This window comes from Oncorhynchus nerka, linkage group LG12 (assembly GCF_034236695.1).
Source record: "Oncorhynchus nerka isolate Pitt River linkage group LG12, Oner_Uvic_2.0, whole genome shotgun sequence".
Classification (NCBI taxonomy): Eukaryota; Metazoa; Chordata; class Actinopteri; order Salmoniformes; family Salmonidae; genus Oncorhynchus; species Oncorhynchus nerka.
Window position 1 is genome coordinate 27,120,423 of NC_088407.1, and position 24,435 is coordinate 27,144,857.

The 24,435-nt window shown below is 45.1% G+C and overlaps 1 protein-coding gene across 1 annotated transcript; it reads left to right on the forward strand.

The window, feature by feature from the left end:
- Positions 1 to 6,854: 6,854 nt before the first annotated feature.
- Positions 6,855 to 18,260, forward strand: LOC115138045 (rho guanine nucleotide exchange factor 15-like). Its single transcript, XM_029674435.2, is given in 17 exon segments — positions 6,855 to 7,081; positions 9,206 to 9,738; positions 11,129 to 11,343; positions 11,346 to 11,889; positions 11,999 to 12,053; positions 12,386 to 12,438; positions 12,646 to 12,941; positions 13,727 to 13,887; positions 14,124 to 14,276; positions 14,557 to 14,686; positions 14,854 to 14,928; positions 15,329 to 15,421; positions 15,609 to 15,763; positions 15,963 to 16,130; positions 16,965 to 17,050; positions 17,249 to 17,353; positions 17,639 to 18,260. Coding segments are annotated over 16 exon segments (2,889 nt in total). The 5' UTR covers positions 6,855 to 7,081; positions 9,206 to 9,308; the 3' UTR covers positions 17,809 to 18,260.
- The last annotated feature ends 6,175 nt before the right edge of the window (positions 18,261 to 24,435 follow it).

Here is a 24,435-nt window from a genome sequence, read left to right on the forward strand (position 1 = left end):
TAGTCGGATCCTAGGTCAGAACTAAAGGAAACTGTCATTTCCGACTTGCTAACTGGTTAAACACATGGCACATGTGGAACTACAACCAGTTAGCAAGTTGAACATTTCTGAGTTTCCCAGTTCCGACTAGCACGTGAACACTGCATGAAACACACACCCACCCACATCAGTCAATATACAGGGCCTTCGGAAAGTATTCATACCCCTTGCCTTTTCCACATTTTGCTACATGACAGCCTTATTCTAAAATGGATTAAAATTGGGGTTTTTCCCCTCATCAATCTACACACTACCCCATAATGACAAAGCAAAAACAGGTTTTTTGACATTTTTGAAAATGTAAAAAAAATGTTTATTTACATAGTATTCAGACCCTTTAATCAATACATTGAAGCACCTTTTAGCAGTGATTACAGCCTTGAGTCTTCTTGGGTATCATGCTACATGCTTGGTACACCTGTATTTGGGGAGTTTCTTCTATTTTCAGGTCTCTCCAGAGATGTTCGATTAGGTTCAAGTCCGGGCTCTGGCTGGGCCACTCAGAGACTTGTGGCGGGGCCACTCCTGCGTGTATACTTAGGGTCGTTGTCCTGTTGGAAGGTGAACCTTCGCCCCAGTCTGAGGTCCTGAGCGCTCTGGAGCAGGTTTTCGTCAAGGATCTCTGTTGCGCAGTTAATCTTTTCCTCGATCCTGACTAGTCTCCCAGTCCCTACCGCTGAAAACCGACCCCAATGCATGATGCTGCCACCACCATGCTTCACCGTAGGGATGGTGCCAGGTTTCCTCCAGACGTGACGCTTGGTTTGCAGGACAAAGAGTTCAATCTTGGTTTCATCAAAACAGAGAACCTTGTTTCTCATGGTCTGAGAGTCCTTGCACTGTCAACTGTGGGACCTTTCCAAATCATGTCCAATCCATTGAATTTACCACAGGTGGACTCCAAGTTGTAGAAACATCTCAAAGATGATCAATGGAAACAGGATGCACCTGAGCACACTGTCAATTCTCCTAGCAAAGTGTTTGAATAATTTATGTAAATAAGATATTTCTGTTTATTTTTTGTAAATTTGCAAAAATGTCATTGTTTTTGCCTTATCATTATGGGGTATTGCATGTAGATTAATAATTGAATCTCTTTCTGATCCACTCCTTCCTTTCATCCCCATCTCCCTATTTCTCACCCTGGGTAATTGCTGTGTGTTGGGTCGGATGTCTCTTCTTGCTGATGATGGAGCCAGGCCGGAGCTGTCACCTCCCCCACCATCATACTCTTCTCCTGCAAACAGAGGGGCAATTGGGATCAGACACATGCGCAAACACGTGTGTGTGTGTGTGTGTGTGTGTGTGTGTGTATACACTGCTCAAAAAAATAAAGGGAACATTTAAACACAACTCCAAGTCAATCACACTTCTGTGAAATCAAACTGTCCACTTAGGAAGCAACACTGATTGACAATAAATTTCACATGCTGTTGTGCAAATGGAATAGACAACAGGTGGAAATTATAGGCAATTAGCAAGACACCCCCAATAAATGAGTGGTTCTACAGGTGGTGACCACAGACCACTTCTCAGTTCCTATGCTTCCTGGCAGATGTTTTGGTCACTTTTGAATGCTGGCGGTGCTTTCACTCTAGTGGTAGCATGAGACGGAGTCTACAACCCACACAAGTGGCTCAGGTAGTGCAGCTCATCCAGGATGGAACATCAATGCGAGCTGTAGCAAGAAGGTTTGCTGTGTCTGTCAGCGTAGTGTCCAGAGCATGGAGGTGGTACCAGGAGACAGGCCAGTACATCAGGAGACGTGAAGGAGGCCAACAACCCAGCAGCAGGACCGCTACCTCTGCCTTTGTGCAAGGAGGAGCACTGCCAGAGCCCTGCAAAATGAACTCCAACAGGCCACAAATGTGCATGTGTCTGCTCAAACGGTCAGAAACAGACTCCTTGAGGGTGGTATTAGGGCCCGACTTCCACAGGTGGGGGTTGTGCTTACAGCCCAACACTGTGCAGGACGTTTGGCATTTGCCAGAGAACACCAAGATTGGCAAATTCGCCATTGGCGCCCTGTGCTCTTCACAGATGAAAGCAGGTTCACACTGAGCACATGTGACAGAGTCTGGAGACGCAGTGGAGAACGTTCTGCTGCCTGCAACATCCTCCAGCATGACCGGTTTGGCGGTGGGTCAGTCATGGTGTGGGGTGGCATTTCTTTGGGGGGCCGCACAGCCCTCCATGTGCTCGCCAGAGGTAGCCTGACTGCCATTAGGTACCGAGATGAGATCCTCAGACCCCTTGTGAGACCATATGCTGGTGCGGTTGGCCCTGGGTTCCTCCTAATGCAAGTCAATGCTAGACCTCATGTGGCTGGAGTGTGTCAGCAGTTCCTGCAAGAGGAAGGCATTGATGCTATGGACTGGCCCGCCCGTTCCCCAGACCTGAATCCAATTGAGCACATCTGGGACATCATGTCTCGCTCCATTCACCAACGCCACGTTGCACCACAGACTGTCCAGGAGTTGGCGGATGCTTTAGTCCAGATCTGGGAGGAGATCCCTCAGGAGACCATCCGCCACCTCATCAGGAGCATGCCCAGGCATTGTAGGGAGGTCATACAGGCACGTGGAGGCCACACACACTACTGAGCCTAATTTTGACTTGTTTTAAGGACATTACATCAAATCAAATTTATTTATATAGCCCTTCGTACATCAGCTGATATCTCAAAGTGCTGTACAGAAATCCAGCCTAAAACCCCAAACAGCAAGCAATGCAGGTGTAGAAGCACGGTGGCTAGGAAAAACACCCTAGAAAGGCCAAAACCTAGGAAGAAACCTAGAGAGGAACCAGGCTATGTGGGGTGGCCAGTCCTCTTCTGGCTGTGCCGGGTGGAGATTATAACAGAACATGGCCAAGATGTTCAAATGTTCATAAATGACCAGCATGGTCGAATAATAAGGCAGAACAGTTGAAACTGGAGCAGCAGCACAGACAGGTGGGAGTTGAAACTGGAGCAGCAGCATGGCCAGGTGGACTGGGGACAGCAAGGAGTCATCATGTCAGGTAGTCCTAGGGCTCAGGTCAGTTGAAACTGGAACAGCAGCATGGCCAGGTGGACTGGGGACAGCAAGGAGTCATCATGTCAGGTAGTCCTGGGGCATGGTCCTAGGGCTCAGGTCCTCCGAGAGAGAGAAAGAAAGAGAGAAGGAGAGAATTAGAGAACGCACACTTAGATTCACACAGGACACCGAATAGGACAGGAGAAGTACTCCAGATATAACAAACTGACCCCAGCCCCCCGACACATAAACTACTGCAGCATAAATACTGGAGGCTGAGACAGGAGGGGTCAGGAGACACTGTGGCCCCATCCGAGGACACCCCCGGACAGGGCCAAACAGGAAGGATATAACCCCACCCACTTTGCCAAAGCACAGCCCCCACACCACTAGAGGGATATCTTCAACCACCAGTGTTGGATCAGCCTGTAGTGTGGTTTTCCACTTTAATTTTGAGTGACTCCAAATCCAGACCTCCATGGGTTGATACATTTGATTTCCATTGATAATTTTTGTGATTTTGTTGTCAGCACATTCAACTATGTAAAGAAAAAAGTATTTAAGAATATTTCATTCAGATCTAGGATGTGTTATTTTAGTGTTCCCTTAATTTTTTTGAGCAGTGTATATATATCACACACACAATACAAGGTTGATTAACCGATTGCTTCCCGCACCTGCCCGCCCGTCCAGCATCACTACTCTGGACGGTTCGGACTTAGAATATGTGGACAACTACAAATACCTAGGTGTCTGGTTAGACTGTAAACTCTCCTTCCAGACTCACATTAAACATCTCCAATCCAAGATTATATCTAGAATTGGTGTCCTATTTCAAAACAAAGCATCCTTCACTCATGCTGCCAAACATACCCTCGTTAAACTGACCATCCTACTAATCCTCGACTTCGGTGATGTCATTTACAAAATAGCCTCCAACACTACTCAACAAATTGGATGCAGTCTATCACAGTGCCATCCGTTTAGTCACCAAAGCCCCATATACTACCCACCACTGCGACCTGTACGCTCTCGTTGGCTGATCTTCGCTTCATACTCGTCGTCAAACCCACTGGCTCCAGGTCATCTACAAGTCTCTGCTAGGTAAAGCCCCGCCTTATTTCAGCTCACTGGTCACCATAGCAGCACTCACCCGTAGCACATGCTCCAGCAGGTATATCTCACTGGTCACCCCCAAAGCTAATTATTCCTTTGGCCGCCTTTCTTTCCAGTTCTCTGCTGCCAATGACTGGAAAAACTGCAAAATCTCTGAAGCTGGAGACTTACCTCCCTCACTAGCTTTAAGCACCAGCTGTCAGAGCAGCTCACAGATCACTGCACCTGAACATAGCTCATCTGTAATAGCCCATCCGATCTACCTCATCCCCATACTGTATTTATTTATTAACGTTGCTCCTTTGCACCCCAGTATCTCAACTTGCATATTAATCTTCTGCACATCCTATCATTCCAGTGTTGGCCTTTTTATTGCCTTACCTCCCTTATCCTACCACATTTTCACACACTGTATATAGACCTTTTCTACTGTATTATTGGCTGTATGTTTGTTTATTCCATGTGTAACTCTGTGTTGTTGTAGTATGTGTCGAACTGCTTTGCTTTATCTTGGCCAGGTCGCAGTTGTAAATGAGAACTTGTTCTCAACTAGCCTACCTGGTTAAATAAAGGTGAAAGAAGGTGAAAGGAAGGAACAAAAGAGAGTAGGAGAAAGGAAAATTACAAAGACTGAGAAGACTGTTGTCTTCCTCTTTCACTAGAATCAAACCCGAACCAGCGCCCTCTCGCCCCCCCCCCCCCATTCATAAAATATACCGAATATATACTGAACATAAATATAAACACAACATGTAAAGTTTTGGTCCCATGTTTCATGAGCTGAAATAAAATCTCCCAGCAATAAAAAAAAAGCTTATTTCGCTCAAATGTTCTGAATAAATTGGTTAACATCCCTGTTAGTGAGTATTTCCCCTTTGCCATGATAATCCATCCACCTGACAGGTGTGGCAAATCAAGAAGCTGATTAAAAAGCACGATCAATACGCACCTTGTGCTAGGGACAATACATGGTAGTTAGGTCACACAATACAATGCCATAGATATCTCAGGTTTTGAGGGAGCTTGCAATTGGCATGCTGACTGCAGTAATGTCCACCAGAGCAGTTGCCAAATAATTGAATGTTCATTTCCCTGCCATAAGCCGCCTCCAACGTCGTTTTAGCGATTTTGTCAGTACACCCAACCGGTCTTGCAAACGCAAACCATGTGTAACCACGCCAATCCAGGACCTCCACATCCGGCTTCTTCACCTGCGGGATCGTCACCCGGACAGCTGAAAGTCTGGCCTACTGACCTAGACCTGATAGCCTGTCTGCCTGAAACACGGAGAAGGCTGCTATTGACTGAAACAGGTCAGGAGGCAAGGCCGGACAATGGTCATCCATGTTGATGGTTGGTCACAGACAGGCAGAGGGGTGTACATTTAAGGAGCCATAATGAGTACTGTGTTGTCTATCAGTTATTTGTGTATGTTCACAAGCAGCTACCCCTACTTCCATTGTTGGTCAGAACCTGAGGCTAAAGCTGGAACCAGAATTCACACACACACTGTCTATCTAGCACATCAAGTTGAAAGTCATCAACAAGTCTAAGTCGGTGTTATGTGCTAAAGGAGTTTAAGTCTCAAGTGTGACAGTGTGCCTCAGGCCATCGTTCAGGCAGAAATAATCATAAGTGACGTTTCACCAAGCATATAATGAGATGGTTAGAGCTGTGACCATACCAGTATCACGATATTTTTTCCATGTCAAAAATGAAAACACGAAGCAGACCAAACTCTTTGGTCCTTGAAAAACCTGATGTATGTAAAAAATGTTTTGTGCTATAGCTTGAAAAATTAACAAATGTGACTAGATGACAACATAATGATGCTTGTTTCCAACAAATAACTTAAATCCGGTTCCTGTTTTGTTTTCTTGCCACGATACTAACGAGTATCGCAATACTTGTATCGTCCCGGCCCTAGAGATAGTCAGAGGGTACTCAGTCAACAACTACAGTGCTGACTGTACCCACAAAACTTGTATAGGAGAAAGAAGGAAGGAAGAGATGAGTGTTAGATGATGGACTGGTGGCAGCCGGACGGGAACGGAAGCAGCAGCACCGTGTAGCACCTTCCATACATATTTGCCCAGTGTAGAAGCGCTCAGAGAGTAACTTTTTGGACCTGAATGCCAAGACTGTCAAGATAAAGGTGCTCAAAGTTTGAAACATTTTGCGCACCCCATCATACTATGAGACATCCATGTCTTCATCACTGGAAAAGGTAAACGGTTGAGATGTCAACCCTCCATAGGAAACCTATTGGAATCATAGAGATATAGATAACAGAATAGACATTTAATTTGACATTCGACGGTGGGTGGACCGGCGGTCATCTTTGTGGTAGTAATTTGAAGTTAAAACATTTCAATTGCAGTGGTCTGAAGGGATAGGTCCATTCTGTGAATTCTATTTCTGATTGAAATGCCACACAACCTGTATTCAAGAGCACGTTGTGTGTCACCCGGGTCCAAAAATTACCTTTCTGACCACTTCTTCCAAACAGGAACATAAAGTCTTGTTTCAATTCAAAAGGGATTCTGTCAAAAAAAAGTGATTGAATTCAAATGGATTGACCCCCCATTCTCTTGTACAAGGCTGAGTGACTGTTCATACAAGTAAAACAACCTCGCCACGTCACAAACCTGTCTGACTAGCCAGTGCTGTTTTTGACAAAAAGCTTCAACAGAAAGACTAAGTCAGAGACTAACACTGAGGACACAGCATTGTTGAAACTGTTTAAAGGCAGAACACCCTCCATCTGCAATACAATCTCAAGGATTCAGGATGTTGTAGTTGCCGATTATAGATATTTCCTGAATGGATTTGATGTCTTTATAGCGAATGATGGACAACTCGATTAATACCTCAAACTGACTGGAATTGACTCCCAACCATGCGTACAGGTGAGCCATTGGAATCTTTACAAATGTATGATCTCAATTCTCAACTGATCTCATTTCTGAAGTTACAGAGAGCAAAGCAATAACCTCCTTAAAAAGAGAAGCTTTACTACACAGGCTGATGATAAGTCATTGCTATGGTTGAATATTGCAACATCTGTGGCTAACTCATCGGAAGTATATGCTGAATAAAAACCCAGGCTTTGCAGCTTTGGTCTCAATGAAATTCATCATTTGTTCATGACATCATTTTCCATTTTTATAGAATGTCGGAAACCAAAACGGTGGTATAAATCCCGTCCGCTGTTTAGTATGAATGTAGTGAATGTAACAAATCATGTCTCACTGCTGAAAAGGGGTTCTTACTGTAACGTACTACTTGTGGTCGAGCTAGGTTCAGAGTGCATTAATGCATGGAACTGTAATGTGTTTTTACTGGCCAAAGCACATGACCACATGACCACATGATCCATTCCAAAACAGTACAGAAATGTCCCAATCTCATCCGATTTTCTCTCTCTCTCTCTCTCTCTCTCTCTCTCTCTCTCTCTCTCTCTCAAATTGCTAGGGGGCTGGCTCACATGGAGGAACATGTTGAAAAACAGTTGCTTTCAAACTAGGAATTCTGTGGCTAATTGAGGTAAAACAGGAATTCTGCTCATAGATTATACATGTATGAACTACACATTTACACATCCAGCCCAAAGCAGGAGGTTTAAGAAAAGCTCATTGGTGCAGTAATCTGAGCAGCGTAGTCAGGTATTTGCACACCAAATTCCAGATCATGATTTCGATGGGTGAATGGACTCCGGCATTAAGGATATTTTATTGTTGAGTTGCCTATCGTTAAACCTACTTATGTAACCTCTGTTGTCAGAGAGTTGAAAACTGTAAAATTGTTAAAGTTCAAGGTGGCATACTTGCAAGATAAAACTGTGTAACTCATATTTGCAGTTTAGGCTGTAGACAGAGTATTAGTATACTGTATGTATAGGAGGTGTGGTCATCAACTATTAATACCTAGGGGGGTATGTCACTCACTGAATTTGCTGGGTTGCTCTCTCTCTCTCTCTCTCTCTCTCTCTCTCTCGCTCGCTCGCTCGCACACACACACACACACACACACACACACCCCCACACACACGCACACACCTGTAGGATAATAACTACAAGTCTGGGCCAGTCCTGAAACTGATCAACAAGTAGGCCTACAGGCCAGGGGATATCAAGTCAGTTGTTCAACTGAATGCATTTAACCAAAATGTGTCTTCTGCATTTAACCCAACACCTCTGAATCGAAGAGGTGCAGGGGCCTGTCTTAATTGACATCATCAGCACCCAGGGAGCAGCTGTTCTTGGGGGTAACTGCCTTGCTCAAGGGCAGAACAGCAGATTGTTCCACCATGCTGGCTATGGGATTCAAACCAGCAACCGATCAGTACTGGCAGGGCGCTCTTAACAACGAGGCTACCTGCCGCCAAGGGAAGCAAGATATACGAATCCCTACAATCGTGACAATGCTGCCTCCTTTTGCATTTTATAATGCCAAGCTGTCCTATAGCTTTATCATCATTCCTCAGCTGCTTTTTCAGAGTGATAGTTATTGCTCAATCCTATGGGTGCGGTAGGTATAGAATTGTCTGGAATTCAACCTGTTGTGAATGTGTCTCGGAAGGTGTGCCTCTTTCGAGTCCAAGTCTTCATTCCTGTCTTTCACTTGAGGATCTCTTCTGCAGCTACAGAGAAAGACTTATTAGAGGAAGACTATTAGAGGACATCATTGCAGAATGACGCTCTGTGTGTATGAAAAGTTGTATTGCTGTCACAATGAATTCATACAATGGTTGTCTTGCCGCACATCATATTTCTTGTTTCTAGCTTTGGAACATTATCTGTGTAATTGTTTGACATGTTTACCACACCGTTAGAAGCTCGTAACACAAGCATTTCGCTGCACCCGCTATAACATCCGATAAACTGCTACAAAATAAACTTTGACCTGATTTGATATCGTACCTGAGAACAAAATAAAACGGTATAATGACACTAATAATGAGAAACTCTGTCAGACTGCCATCATTCAGATTGGCTGTATTCAGACTTTCTCTCTCTCTCTTTCCTCTTCAGGTGAAAATGACATGCCCAAACTGACCTCTTGACTTGACCTCTGATAGGTCAGGGCTCAGATTGGAATACCCCCAAAAATACAGACCAGTCTAAACCCCTCAACATGTCTTTCCCGGAGCACTTCACGTCCCCCTTACCCCCCAGACCAGAGGCCAAACCCCGGACCCCCATCTCTAGAAAAATGCCTTCCTCCAATGGAGCCCCCTCCACCCCCTCCCAGCTCGGAGAGATGGGCAGCACAGACCACAATTCGGGGGGGAAAGTCAACAGCATTGTGAGTAAGTTCAGCCACCCAGAGACTACACCAACCACCAGTGGAGATGCTAAACTAACCACCAATCCAACTCTCCGGACCCGGGGGCCCAGGAGGGCCCCCACAGTCAAACCCAAACCGACCCGGCACTCTGTCCAGCAGTCTGGGGGTCCAGACCAGGCTCCTCCACTGCCCATGAATAGGAGCCGGATCCTGCGGCAGGCCAAAAGAGAGACCCCTGGAGGAGAGGAGGGAAATGGCATCACAGTCAGTCGATCAGGTAGAGTCAGTCAGTATATCAATCAATGAATGAGTCCTCTCACAAAAATATGTTATGATAGGGACTGATAATTTGTTAGCATTACCAATGTAGCCTACATTTCTACAAGGCAAGCATTACGGAGAGAGAGCTACAAAATGAACTGTATTTTTTCCAAATGAGCTATCCCACGGGTGTTCATTAATCAAGTGTTGTCAAGCAACACAGTAACACATGACATAATCACTTTCATAACATATCCTCCGAAAGCATGAACAACACTCCCAGCCCAACCCCACAAGCTAGACCTGGGGGTGGCAGGTTAACAAAACAACATGTTTGGAATTTGAATGGAACAATCATTGACAGGTTTCATGTATCTCTACACATTTCTTTTGTCAGTTTGATGTTAACCATATGCAGCAAACGTCACCGTATGTCACATGCGAGTGCAGTATGTGCGGTATTTTCCTTTGAGAGCGGAATCTCTGCTCGTGTGTGTTGCCTAGTCCCTGAGGCCGTGAGGGGGACACCTGTTTTCACCTAACCTAGAGACAAACGGGTGTGGCTAGACCACGTAATCTGACTACCCTAACAGACAGAAGCAACTTAGTCATGCACGCCTACATATATTTTACGTATGGGTGGCCCTGGGAATCAAACCCACAACCCTGGAGGTGGAAGCACTATGAGGCCTAAGGCTTAAAGGGAAACTCCACCCAAAAACTATCTTTTGGTATTTGTTTCATTAGTCCATTGTTGATATAGTCCCAAAATGTTTGGCTTGTCAGCACTCAATTTGTCAAGATATGTAGCTTTCAAAATACGGAAATCATCACTGTATGATGCTGCATATGATGCAAAATACACCATACGGGGATGATTTCTGTATTTTGATATGTACATATCTTGAAAACTTGTGGGACTATGTCAACAATGGACTAATGAAACAAATATCAAAATAAAATGTCGGGGTGGTGTTTTCTTTTGTTACCTTTCCCTAGAGAACTGAGGTCAATCAGGACACTTAAAGAGAAACACGCACACACACGCGCACACACACACACACACACACGCACACGCACACACAGTGAAAGGGATATGCCCTGCTATCATATAATTCAGATGTAGGAACATTCTAGGCAGGAAGCAACACATTCACCGTGATCAGTGAACGCCATAAAGGGTTTCAGTCTGCCAAGGTTCAAGGGTCAACAGAGAAAGTGATCCCTAGTTCTTGGGGTTCCTTTTAACAATAAAGCCAAACAAAACAAAACAAAAATTATTATTTCTGATGCTTTGCTAATTTCCCATTACTGCAAATATCTAAGCAAACACGTGGCAGTGGATGTAAAAAGTGATGTTATGTTAATGCTAATTTAGTGATATGTGTCCTTCCCTCTCCCATCAGCACCTGGCGGAAAGGAGGTAGAGCGACAGCTGATTGGAGGAGTGGAAGCAGAGGCGGAGCACGGTTCAGACACGCCCCTTAACCCATGCTTCGACTGGGAATGCAGCTGTGTTTGCCACGTCCACATGCCCGGCATGAAGCTGGTATGGGTGCCCATCGATGAGGAAGAGAAAGAAGATGAAAAGGAGGAGGAGGTTAAGCTGGAAAGGGAGGAGGAAGAGAGTGGAGGGAGGGGACCTCCTTGGCCATAAAACGCCCCCCCACCCCCCCTAAACAGACCCAATCTTTCCCAAGCCATTTTAAAGCTTCCATAGAGGAGGAGGAAGAGTCTATATATGAAACTACTCTACTAATGGTGGATCCAACACCTAGAAAGATCTGTCATGAACTGGACATTCCCCTTATCAAGGTTCAGAAACCTGTCCATTGGTCAAAACTGTCCTCGGAGGACAACACTTCGGTCCAGTCCAATTCGGACCCATCCCAAACCCAGACTACTGAGGATGCCTCCGTGGCTATCCCACCTCGGGTATCTCTCGCCCAGGACAAGTCCAAAACACCCGGCCACAACCTCATGCCCATTCCCAGGGGGGGTATCGCCTTGCCCCAGCCCACCGCGGAGGAATGGTGCTCCCTGCGCCCCTCACCCCCCAATCCTTCCGCCAGTCCCATAGTACTCCACCGGGCGGGCAACAGAGTCCCTCCACCTCAGCCCCCCAAGACAGGCATCTCCGTCCATTCCGTCAAGCAAGCTATAAAAGGTCACTATAAAAGTAAACACGCAATAAACCTGTTTTCTGACATCCTTTATAGTGAGAGGTCATACAATAGAAAAAGGTATATTGTTCATGCTTTTGTGTCTCCCTCTAGAACACGAGGAGGATGGAAGCGCTGAAGGAGAGGAGAAGGACACAGAAGAAGACAGGTGAGCTCACTCATCCCCGAGGTTCTTCTATTTCTTCCTCTTATGTCTCTTCTGATGACCTCCATATTTCCTGTTGTACTCTCATCTCCCATGTCTCGTTTTGGCCCTGCTGAAAATCTTCCTTCCTTCCTGTAAGTGACCACAGATCAGAGAGGGTTGGATTGGTGTCGGTGATAGGGTTTCACTTGTCCAATCACTTATCAGTGATTACCGAAAGGAGGGGAGGAAGGAAGGAAGGAAGCATGTTTAAAGTGTTAGAACCAGACCTATTTCTCACTCATTCATTGTCCAGCTCAGTCAGTTATATAACACCCTGCTCTTCTTCTTCCCAGTGCCCCTCTCAGGACAGGATGCTTTATTGGCTGGGAGTCCAGACAGCTGGATGGTAAGGTTACCTGACACCCCTGACACAACCAAAAAGCACCCAAAATATCAGTCACGCATGAATCAGGTTACAGAACTATAGGTGTAACATTAGACCAAAGGAACAGAACATTCTTGGTCCATCATCATTGTTTGAGGGTCACCCATAGAGTAATAACACACATATTTAAACCTCATCCTTTTTAGTGTTTGACCTTTGCCCCCTCAGTGCCTCTGTACCAGACGTACCGTGCTACCGTCATCCACAAGGAGATCCGGCGCCAGACGGTGTGCCGCAACACCAGCAAGGCCAGTGCTGACTACCACATGGACTGGCCTGCACGCCGGGGTGGAGTGGGCATGGGGGCGGCCGGCGTGGGGGCGGTGGGCAATGGCAATGGGGCACCCAGTGCCACTATTCCGTTGCCCACCCTGGGCCAGAGCACCCTTTGGCAGGACCGACCAGAAGTACGGAAAAGTGGGGTGCTGGAGACCCTCAGCCCTGCACAGTGCAAGTACCAGGAGGTGAGGGGGGAGAATAGGAGGAGAGAGGTGGGAGAATAGGAGGGGAGGCGGGGGGGAATAAGAATAGAGAAGCAAATGCAATTTATGGCTCAGCTTTTCACAGTTAACGGCATGGCTGCTGGAACATGGGTGTGTCAACATAAACAGGCGTATCAACAGAAGTGGGTATATAAAAAGCAAGCAACTAATTTGCCGCATTTGTTGCCACTCAGGGCAGTTTTGCGTGGCTGCAACTGTGAGAGCATTTTAGCCAAGCCTAACCCTAACCCTTTTCCTAACCTTAACCTCATTCTCCTAACCTGTTACGTTATCCTGCTACTTTAATTCTCCTAACCTGCTACGTTAGTTCTCGTAACCTGCTACGTAAAAACAAACCATCAATCCTGAAAAAGCACCAGTATCACCACACAGGAACTGAACAATGAAAATGCGTTAAGAAACGAAAAAACAACACAGCTTAATCAAAACCATCTAACCAATCAGTTACACCATTTGCTGATGATCCACCCATTTATTTTGCCCTGCCCACTTTCAGACACATTCCACATATACAGTTATCCATACTTGGGTTTTTCAGTCATCAAGTAAAGTGAATTATTGATATTTTAGTTGACTGAATTTCACCTCAATGGACTGAATGTCTGCAGTTAGCATCAATTGAAAATTCAGGACAGAAATGTGGCCATATTAATCAGCCCATATTGTATGTCTTGGGATATTCAGTGATGGGCTGATTGTACTGTATGAATTAGAAGTTCACCATCCCATTGTCTCTCTCCCCTCAGAGTATGTTTGAGGTGTTGACTTCGGAAGCGTCGTACGTGCGTTCCCTACGCGTTCTCAATGAACACTTCCTGGAATCCCGGGAGCTGGAGGAGGTGCTGATCATCCGGGACAGGAAGACTCTCTTCTCCAATGTCCTGCGAGTCCTGGAGGTCAGCGAGAGGTGAGAGAGAGGGAGGAATGGAGGGATGGCTAGAGAGTGGTACTTGGCTAAAACAGTGGGGAGTCAGAGTAAGGAAGGAGTGATGACTTGAATCAGCAGCATGTGGAGGGTTTTGTTGTAGCCCAACTTTAATTTAAATAAAAATGTTCCTCCCTCACTGTTTCGTTGTTTTTAATAAACCCCTTAATGGAAATCAACCATAACCTTTGACCTTTCTAACTCTTCCCCCCCATTAGTTTTCTGATGGCCCTAGAGAACCGTAAGCAAGAGAGTCTGGTGTTCTCCGACATCTGTGACATCATCCATTTCCATGCTCAGCACAACTTCCCGGTCTACATCGACTACGTGCGCAACCAAATCTACCAGGATAAGACTTACACCTCCCTCATGTAAGACTGGCTTCATTACTGGGTATAACAGGTAGGGTTGCAAAATGTTGGCAATTTCACCCAGAATTCCCAGATTTTACTGAAATCCCTGTTGGAGGATTCCCAGATTTTCTGCTTACTCCATCCTGATTCCAGGAATCTTCCAACTGGAATTTTTGGAAAACTTTGGAATTTTGGGAAAGTTACCAGAATTCTGCAAACCTACTCAGAGGCCTCTTGGTCTGACAATTGATTCAACCAGAGGAGGAGGAGGTCCTGAATGATGTGTTTGTCCCCACAGGAAAACCAATGTGGACTTTGCCACGGTCATCACCCGTCTGCAGGAGTCTCCTCAGTGCCAGAGGCTGCCATTCATATCCTTCCTGCTGCTGCCCTTCCAGCGAATCACACGCATCAAGATACTCACCGAGGTGAGGGGCATCATGGTAACTGTAGTTGTTGTGGGCCGCTGTGATGTGGACTACTACGGGGTGTGATCGTAGGGAAAAGCGAAAAACCTTATGATTTTATACTTTTTTTGTTTGTCTTTTTTGTTTGTTTGTCTTGTATAACATGGCTTGTGGCTGTTGTTTATCAGAACATCCTGAAGAGAACACATTTGGGGACGAAAGAAGAGCAGACTGCCTCCAACGCCTTGGACTCTGTTTCTAAGGTAACCGCACCTTTCGTCTTTCCATCCAACCGTCCGCCCGTCCACAGACATTCTGACTGTTCCATTCTAAAGCAGTGGTCCACACCAGTCTGGAATTATGGAACAATGACGCCATTCCCCTGGTCTTTCGTGTGGGATTGATGTCCTATTGTGTCACTGCAGACAATATGACCAAGTACAGGTTGAGAGAGATGAACGTGATACACTTGTGAAATAGAGGAACATGGATTTTCATGAAATGAGAGAAGGGTTATGTGGATTGTTCCACATGTCTGTGTGAAAGGAAAAGTGGAGGAGCTGCCAAGAGGTCTCTTTCATTCAGTCTCTTGTTCTTTTTCTCACATAATTTCTCTTTGTTTTTGTCTCTCTCTGTCTTCCTCTTTCTATCCCTCTGTCTCAGATCATAGAGGAGTGCAACACCCAGGTGGGAAAGATGAAACAGGTGGAAGAGCTGATCCACCTCTCCAAGACGCTGGAGTTTGACAAGCTCAAGGTAATCAATTAATCAGTCAGTCAGTCAGTTAATTCACCACCCAAATACACTAGAACCCTATCCCTTTCAACTTGATTCTTATACATTTCTCTCTCTCTCTCTTTCTACCCCCCTCTCTCAATCTATCCCCCTTCTCCCTCTCTCTTTCTCCACCTCTCTCCATCTATCCTCCCCACCTCTCTATCAGGCCATCCCCATCATTTCCCAAACCCGTGTCTTGGAGAAGCGTGGGGAGTTACAGGAGATGGCCAAAGGGAGCACCCTTTTCAACCTGGGTTACAAGTTCACCCCCGTCTACCTCTTCCTCTTCAACGACCTGCTCATCATCGCCACCAAGAAGGGGTGAGTCCCCCATATGGTGTTCATAAGGCTTTATGAAGCCTTTATAAACCTTCCTAAGGCCTTTATCCCTCATCAATGATTCACAAATCATTTATAAGCAAATGTTGTGCTAGAGTAGAGGATGGCTCTACATTCATACATTCTAGGACTCATCCTAGACTGCCTTCAATGTGTTTGGTTCCTCCTCTCATCCTCTCAGTTCGGAGCGTTTCGTGGTGTTGGACCACGCCCACCGCACCCTGGTCCAGGTTCAGCCAATAGGAGACGACCAGGTCTCCAACCCTAGCTATGAACACTGCTTCTGTCTGACTCTACTGGAGAACCACCAGGGACGCATGATGGAGAGACTGATGAAGGCCCCTTCACAGTGAGTAGTACACACAGTGTGTGTGTGTGTGTGTGTGTGTGTGTGTGTGTGTGTGTGTGTGTGTGTGTGTGTGTGTGTGTGTGTGTGTATGTGTATGTGTGTGTGTGTGTGTGTGTGTGTGTGTGCGTGTGTGTGTGTATGTTACACATAAAACCCCGTAATGAGAGAGAAACAGTACAGAAAGGTAGAGAGAGATTCCGTAGAGATGTTGAAGAGAGACGGAAAGCGACAGAAGAAGAGGTAGAAAGTGCGAGAGGAAGTGAAAGAGCATATGTGAGTCAGGTATACCATGGCAGCAGGTAGCCTAGTGGTTAGAGCATTGGGCCAGTAACTGAAATGTCACTGGATCGAATACCCGAGCCAACAAGGTGAAAGTCTTTCAATGTGCCCTTGAGCGTGCCACTTAACCATAATTTGCTCCAGGGGCGTCGTACTACTATGGCTAACCTTGTAAAACACATTTCACTGAACCTATCTGGTGTATGTGACAATAAAAAACAACATATATCATCAGGTTGGTGGCTAAAAATGTCTTCATTATGTAACACACTGCCAACAGACAATGATTAACCTACAGTAGTCATCACAGGAATGCATTGACAGCCATAATGCTCACAAACACACAGTCAGTCACATACTCCAGTTAACACCAACATACGTGATATACATACGGGCAGACTAGGAGAACCGGTACAGTATTTTCCCTCAGACATAAGTACACCTATTTTTGTTAACAGATATTTGTGTGTGTGTGTGTCTATGGTCTCTTTCACATGTCCATTATCTCTCCTTCTCTCTTCTTGCCTTTCTTTTCCCCTCATCCATTCTTCTCAGGTCTGACCTGCACCGGTGGATAGCAGCGTTCCCTGACCCCATGAAACCTGATGGGGACAAGGAGGAGGTTGTCTATGAGGACTGGGGTGAGCGACTGGTTTAGCTTGGTGACACACAACCTATAATTAGCTGCAGTAAGGCAGCTTGTAGTGACTGGGCTAAATTCAACCATCAACACTGACATCTATCCTCAGTTTACCTTACAAGGACTCACTTTGTGCTATTTGCACTTTTGGTTTATAATTGTTCGGTTTGTTGATATTTAGTCTTGTCTCTGTCCTCAGACTGTCCTCAGGTGCAGTGTGTGGAGCAGTATGTTGCTCAGCAGGCTGATGAGCTCAACCTAGAAGCCACTGAGATCATCAACGTGGTGCGCAAGACCAACGAGGGTAAGACCCGGCAGGAAACGAATGTCCCGACCTGTTTAGGATACTGGGTAGCACTTTATTTTACAAACCAGAAAAAACTCATGTTTTACTTGATAAAATGATAACACAGTAATACATTAAACTCTCATCTTTCCCCCAACCCCCCTCTTTGTACGTCTTTATCCCGACAATTCTAATTCAACCCTGTACCTGCTAGCAGTTTATTGATTTGTGATGTTGTTTATTCTGCATGATTTATAGGTAAACATCCTATCTCCCCGCTCCCTCTTCCTCCCCTCCCTCTAGGTTGGTACGAGGGGATCCGTCTCTCCAACGGACAGAAGGGTTGGTTTCCTGTGGAGAACGCTGTAGAGATCACCAACGAGCATGTGAGGCGGCGGAACCTTCGAGAACGCTATCGGGTCATTCAGGCCGCCAGCATTGTCACCAACAACATGACCAAGACTACCCCGTAATGTTGGCGGGAACATCAGGAGAACATCGACAGACACTCCGCAGAATGTCAGTCGAAACGTTTACATAACGTCACTAGAACGTTGCTGGAATATTAAACTGGATAGGGGAGAGTGAACCAGTGCTTGCTATGCATACTCCCCTGAAGAACTCTTAGCTGGAGACCTAAGGAGCATTTGGAGGAGCTCGATCTTATCAAATTGTTTGATTGGCATGTTTTGTTTTGTTCAAATGAGTCATTTGATGAAGTTATGGGATAGGGTTTCTTTAGGGAACTTTTAAGAACCAGGAAATGATATGTAGTCTTACAGGAGGAAAAAAGGATGAGAAACTTCTTCTGAACCTAGTATACCTATCCCTGTAAAGTGTGTGTGTGTGTGTGTGTGTGTGTGTGTGTGTGTGTGTGTGTGTGTGTGTGTGTGTGTGTGTGTGTGTGTGTGTGTGTGTGTGTGTGTGTGTGTGTGTGTGTGTGTGTGTGTGTGTGTGTGTGTGTGTGTGTGTGTGTGTGTGTGTGTGTGTGTGTGTGTGTGTGTGTGTGTGTGTGTGTGTGTGTGTGTGTGTGTGTGTGTGTGTGTGTGTGTGTGTGTGTGTGTGTGTGTGTGTGTGTGTGTGTGTGTGTGTGTGTGTGTGTGTGTGTGTGTGTGTGTGTGTGTGTGTGTGTGTGTGTGTGTGTGTGTGTGTGTGTGTGTGTGTGTGTGTGTGTGTGTGTGTGTGTGTGTGTGTGTGTGTGTGTGTGTGTGTGTGTGTGTGTGTGTGTGTGTGTGTGTGTGTGTGTGTGTGTGTGTGTGTGTGTGTGTGTGTGTGTGTGTGTGTGTGTGTGTGTGTGTGTGTGTGTGTGTGTGTGTGTGTGTGTGTGTGTGTGTGTGTGTGTGTGTGTGTGTGTGTGTGTGTGTGTGTGTGTGTGTGTGTGTGTGTGTGTGTGTGTGTGTGTGTGTGTGTGTGTGTGTGTGTGTGTGTGTGTGTGTGTGTGTGTGTGTGTGTGTGTGTGTGTGTGTGTGTGTGTGTTGTGTGTGTGTGTGTGTGTGTGTGTGTGTGTGTGTGTGTGTGTGTTTGTGTTTGTGTTTGTGTTTGAACTTGCACCTAACCCCACACTGCCAAAGGAAAGCCCCAATTGAAAAGTGCCCCTGCGACAATATGTGAGTCAGGTATACCATGGCAGCAGGTAGCCTAGTGGTTAGAGCATTGGGCCAGTAACTGAAATGTCACTGGATCAAATACCCGAGCCAACAAGGAGAAAATCTTTCAATGTGCCCTTGAGCGTGCCACTTAACCCTAATTTGCTCCAGGGGCGTCGTACTACTATGGCTAACCTTGTAAAACACATTTCACTGAACTTATCTGGTGTATGTGACAGTGAAAAACTACATATATCATCAGGTTGGTGGCTAAAAATGTCTTCATTATGTAACACACTGCCAACAGACAATGATTAACCTACAGTAGTCATCACAGGAATGCATTGACAGCCATAATGATCACAAACACACAGACAGTCACATACTCCAGTTAACACCAACATACCTGAGATATGGGCAGACTAGGAGAACCGGTACAGTATTTTCCCTCAGACATAAGTACACCTATTTTTTTTATTTTTTTTATTTTTATACATATGTTTGTGTGTGTGTGTGTGTGTGTGTGTGTGTGCGCCCTACTGCTGCGGTTTCGTAATCACTACAGGGTTGAATACATTTGACCGTCATTAGACGGTAGAGTCGCAATATCGGTAACATAGAGCCGAAACATCTAGTTGAATCCTACTCTAGTATTATGATACCATACGTGTGTTAATTCTACAGCAGGCCTCATAGGTGTAAACTCTGTGGTAATGCCAGGGCTTTTCTCTGTTTTATTTTACAATTTGTATCATGTTAAATATTAGCCACTATCGGGAGACACCTGTCAGTACATACATTTATATCTGTCACTTTAGTGTTCGTTTCCTTCAATTTGTAGCCTATTGATTCCTTCCATTCCATTTACCATTCTTTCCTCTGTTATGTCCATGTAGTTGTTCCTGAGGGTGGCATTAGTGGATCATATAGACCCTTTCCCCCCCCCCGGATGCACGTGACTCTTGGCAGCAGTAAGAAAGCCATCACCATCTGCGCTCATTCAACATAGCCTAGATTTAAGGTTTTATTACTTCTTAACAAAATATAAGTTCTCATATGCTTACAAAGATGTTCTGATTCTTGCTTGAACAGTAGCTAGGGTTATATTTGTTTGTGAGCTTTGCAAAATAACTATTTTGGATGCAGCGGTTGTTAGCTAGAATGCTAACGCTTATTGTTATAGGCTGTAGCAAAAATATAGCCAAAGAACCATTTTACTGGGGGGGAGGGGGCGGTCTCAGCTCCCCTAAATGAGACATTAGCTCCCCTAAATGCAACAGAAGTCAAACTTGGAGAGGGAGGTCTCTAAATAATGCTAATTTCACCATTCTTCTGTTTGTTTAAAATGTAGTGGTGAATATGTTTTACTGTGTTAAATATGAAAAATAAAAGCTTCCATATCAAACATTCATCCCACCTCTGTCATGGTTTAAACCATTTATTTGTGTTTTTATTTTATTCATGCACATTCATATTACAATAATGAAACATCCATATAAAATGTGCCAGGGTTAGCCAAAAGCTAATTGGCACCCGTAGTCCCAGGGCAGGTAAGGGCAATTACACAGTCACACTACAAATACTCACACAAGAAAATACTAAATACAAATGCATCCAATAACATATAATTCTAACAACAACAATATCATCAACTGTCGTCTTACATATGAGGAACCACAGATAACTCAGGTGTACAGGTTTGGATAGATTTGAGCCATGTTTTCAATTTACATTTAAAAGTGCAATAATCAGTGCAGTTTCTCAAGTCCATGGGCAGTGTATTCAAGTATATTATAGCTCTAACAGAGAAGGTCGATTGACTGAGTTTACGGTGTCGGAAAGGGACAACGCAGTCACCTCTAGTTACTGCCCTTGTTATCCTGGAAGTGCTTACCTTCAGCATGATATGCTGGCATAGAGGTGAAGGGGCAAGACCATGCAGGATCTGAAAGACAAGGCTTGCATCTACATTCTGCTTAAAGCTATCCAGACTAAATCAATGATGTTGGGGAATGATGTGACAGTGGTGGTAACTGTTTGGTTCGTTACCAAAACTCTAACGTGTTTGTTTGTGGAGTAACTCAATTGGTTTCAGAAGGGTAGCTCCTGCTTGTGACCAGCATGTGAGGCAATATCTCAGATCATAGCATGCATATATAAACAGCAAAAAAAAGAAACGTCCTCTCACTGTCAACTGCGTTTATTTTCAGCAAACTTAAGGTGTAAATATTTGCATGAACATAACAAGATTCAACAACTGAGACATAAACTCAACAAGTTCCACAGACATGCGACTAACAGAAATGGAATAATGTGTGCCAAGTGTCACGTCTGGAGGAAACCTGGCACCATCCCTACGGTGAAGCATGGTGGTGGCAGCATCATGCTGTGGGGATGTTTTTCAGTGGCATGGACTAGGAGACTAGTCAGGATCGAGAGAAAGAGGAACGGAGCAAAGTCGAGAGAGATCCTTGATGAAAACCTGCTCCAGAGCACTCAGGACCTCAGACTGGGGCAAAGGTTCACCTTCCAACAAGACAATGATCCTAAGCACAGAGCCAAGACAACGCAAGAGTTTCTTTGGGACAAGTCTCTGAATGTCCCTGAGTGGCCCAGCCAGAGCCCGGACTTGAACCCGATCGAACATCTCTGGAGAGACCTGAAAATAGTCGTGCAGCGACTCTCCCCATCCAACCTGACAGAGCTTGAGAGGATCTGCAGAGAAGAATGGGAGAAAGTCCCCAAATACAGGTATACCAAGCTTGTAGCGTCATACCTAAGACTCAAGGCTGTAATCGCTGCCAATGGTGCTTCAACAAAGTACAACAAAGTACTGAGTAAAGGGTCTGAATACTTCTGTCAATGTTATATTTCAGTCTTTTATTCTTTATAAATGTGAAAACATCTCTAAAAACCTGTTTTTGCTATGCAATTATGGGGTATTGTGTGTAGATGAGGAAAGGAAACAATGTAATACATTTTAGAACAGGGCTGTAACGTAACAAAATGTGGAAAAAGTCAAAGGCTCTGAATACTTTCTGAATGAACTGTAGACAATACAGTTCAGTTATATTGACCCTTGTGGAACCCCAATGTTATAGCAAAGAGAGACCGACTGAGTGTCCCCCAGACGAACCCTTTGACTTCTGTTTGTCAGATAGGAATATATCCAACTACTAGCTTCAGTGGACCCACTGAGGGGGAAAAGAAAAGACTGCGCTGACCGACCACCTATGTCCTGTTTAGATTTAAAGCACTTTGATGTGGTGGCACTGTTCACGCAGTAGTGCAATTCCGGCCTCTGATGAGCTCCTTTATGCACAGATTTTCCTTTGTACTTCCTCATCTTCACTATGTGTGTCTGTCATGTGTCCTTGATAAAAGTACCCCGTGTCTTTATTCCAACGCATTAGATTTATCCGTTGATGTATCATTCTTTGGTCAGTCAGAGTGCTCGTTGCTTTGTTTTTCAGGTGCGGGTGGGTACTGGCCTTCTCCCTGCCCAGAAGTAGTAGACCATTTAACTTGATTATTTTATATCAATATTTGTTTTCTTTCCTGGATCAGCTGATGGTTCAACAATATCACTAGACAACTAGCCTACAGCTAGACACCAATGTGCAGCATACGTTAATGACAGTAGGCCTATAAAGTGACTCTTTCAGTTAGAAGAGGTTAATGTCGGTTAGAAGGATCTGATTTTGCAATGGCATAGGACTACATTCTTTGGGATTAGTGTGCCGATGAGAACTGTTTTCAAGGCGAAACATAGTGAGATGTTACGTAGACATAGTGGACTTTCCGAGATGTTAAAGATCCACGATTCATACAGGGTTTAAGTTTAATGTTCCAATGAAATTGTTAAATGCTTAATAGTGACAAATAACACTGGCAAAGTGGGTGGGGTTATATCCTTCCTGTTTGGCCCTGTCCGGGGGTATCATCGGATGGGGCCACAGTGTCTCCTGACCCCTCCTGTCTCAGCCTCCAGTATTTATGCTGCAGTAGTTTATGTGTCGGGGGGGCTAGGGTCAGTTTGTTATATCTGGAGTACTTCTCCTGTCTTATCCTGTGTCCTGTGTGAATTTAAGTATGCTCTCTCTAATTCTCTCTTTCTCTCTTTCTTTCTCTCTCTCGGAGGACCTGAGCCCTAGGACCATGCCTCAGGACTACCTGGCATGACGACTCCTTGCTGTCCCCAGTCCACCTGGCCGTGCTGCTGCTCCAGTTTCAACTGTTCTGCCTGCGGCTATGGAACCCTGACCTGTTCACCGGACGTGCTACCTGTCCCAGACATGCTGTTTTCAACTCTCTAGAGACAGCAGGGGTGGTAGAGATACTCTTAATGATCGGCTATGAAAAGCCAACTGACATTTACTCCTGAGGTGCTGACTTGCTGCACCCTCGACAACTACTGTGATTATTATTATTTGACCATGCTGGCCATTTATGAAGATTTGAACATCTTGGCCATGTTCTGTTATAATCTGTTATAATCTCCACCTGGCAAAGCCAGAAGAGGACTGGCCACCCCTCATAGCCTGGTTCCTCTCTAGGTTTATTCCTAGGTTTTGGGGGGAGTGGTTCAAAAAACAAAACTGACAGTTCATTTGGATAGTCTGCAAAGTCCATCTGTAAATGCTCTACAGGTAGTTGATAGTAGACTATCTGTTGATAAGCATCTGCTTGCTAAGGTTACGGTTCGGTTTACAATAAGGGTTAGGGTCAAATCAGGGGCCAAAAGTGTCAAAATGAACATTAAAAAGGGATGAGAGTTTAAAAGACAAACATACAGCCCTACTATTTTCAAGGCACCCCCAAAATGTGTCATTTGAATACCGGCTGTGTAAAAGCACTGTCAAATTTGACGCAGGCTGGTATGTAGAAAATTGCTAAAGGTCAAAGCTTAGCAGAGGGTGCAAGAGCTAAGTACTGTAGGCACCTGAGAGGATAAAGTCTAAAGAGGATCCTTGGGACGTCCCAACTCTGACGTCACCCTGTTGAAGTTGATCATGTAAATGATTAAGACTAAGGTTAGAGTTAGGTAGGGCGTATGGTGAAGGTTTAAGGTAAGGACATCCCAAGGATCCCTGATTGCACTAACCCACCTGAGAGGGGTGGTGGTGCCCCTGTCCTGTACTCACCTGGCTGTTGATGGAGTCTCCAGGGGTACTGGGCCAACCCCTTGGCTGCCATGTACAGGGGCAGGAAGGAGGGATGGTGGAGGGTCCGGTTGGAGAATGGAGGAAGGACCACCTGCCTTGGCCTCTGTTGTTGGAGGAAAGACAACACAGATATTGGTATATGACATAAAAAGGTATAGGCTGAATATCTCAAACTAGTCAAGATGATTGTGATGTTTTTGTGTCTTCTCCATCTACTCGGTTGTTGCTCATTGTAGGCGACTGCTTGGCAATTCAATTATAGCGTGTTTTTCACAGTCTACTAAATTGTTACTTGTGTATCAGTAGGGTTTAATGCTTGAAAACCCACATTGACCTTATGAGTAAGTTC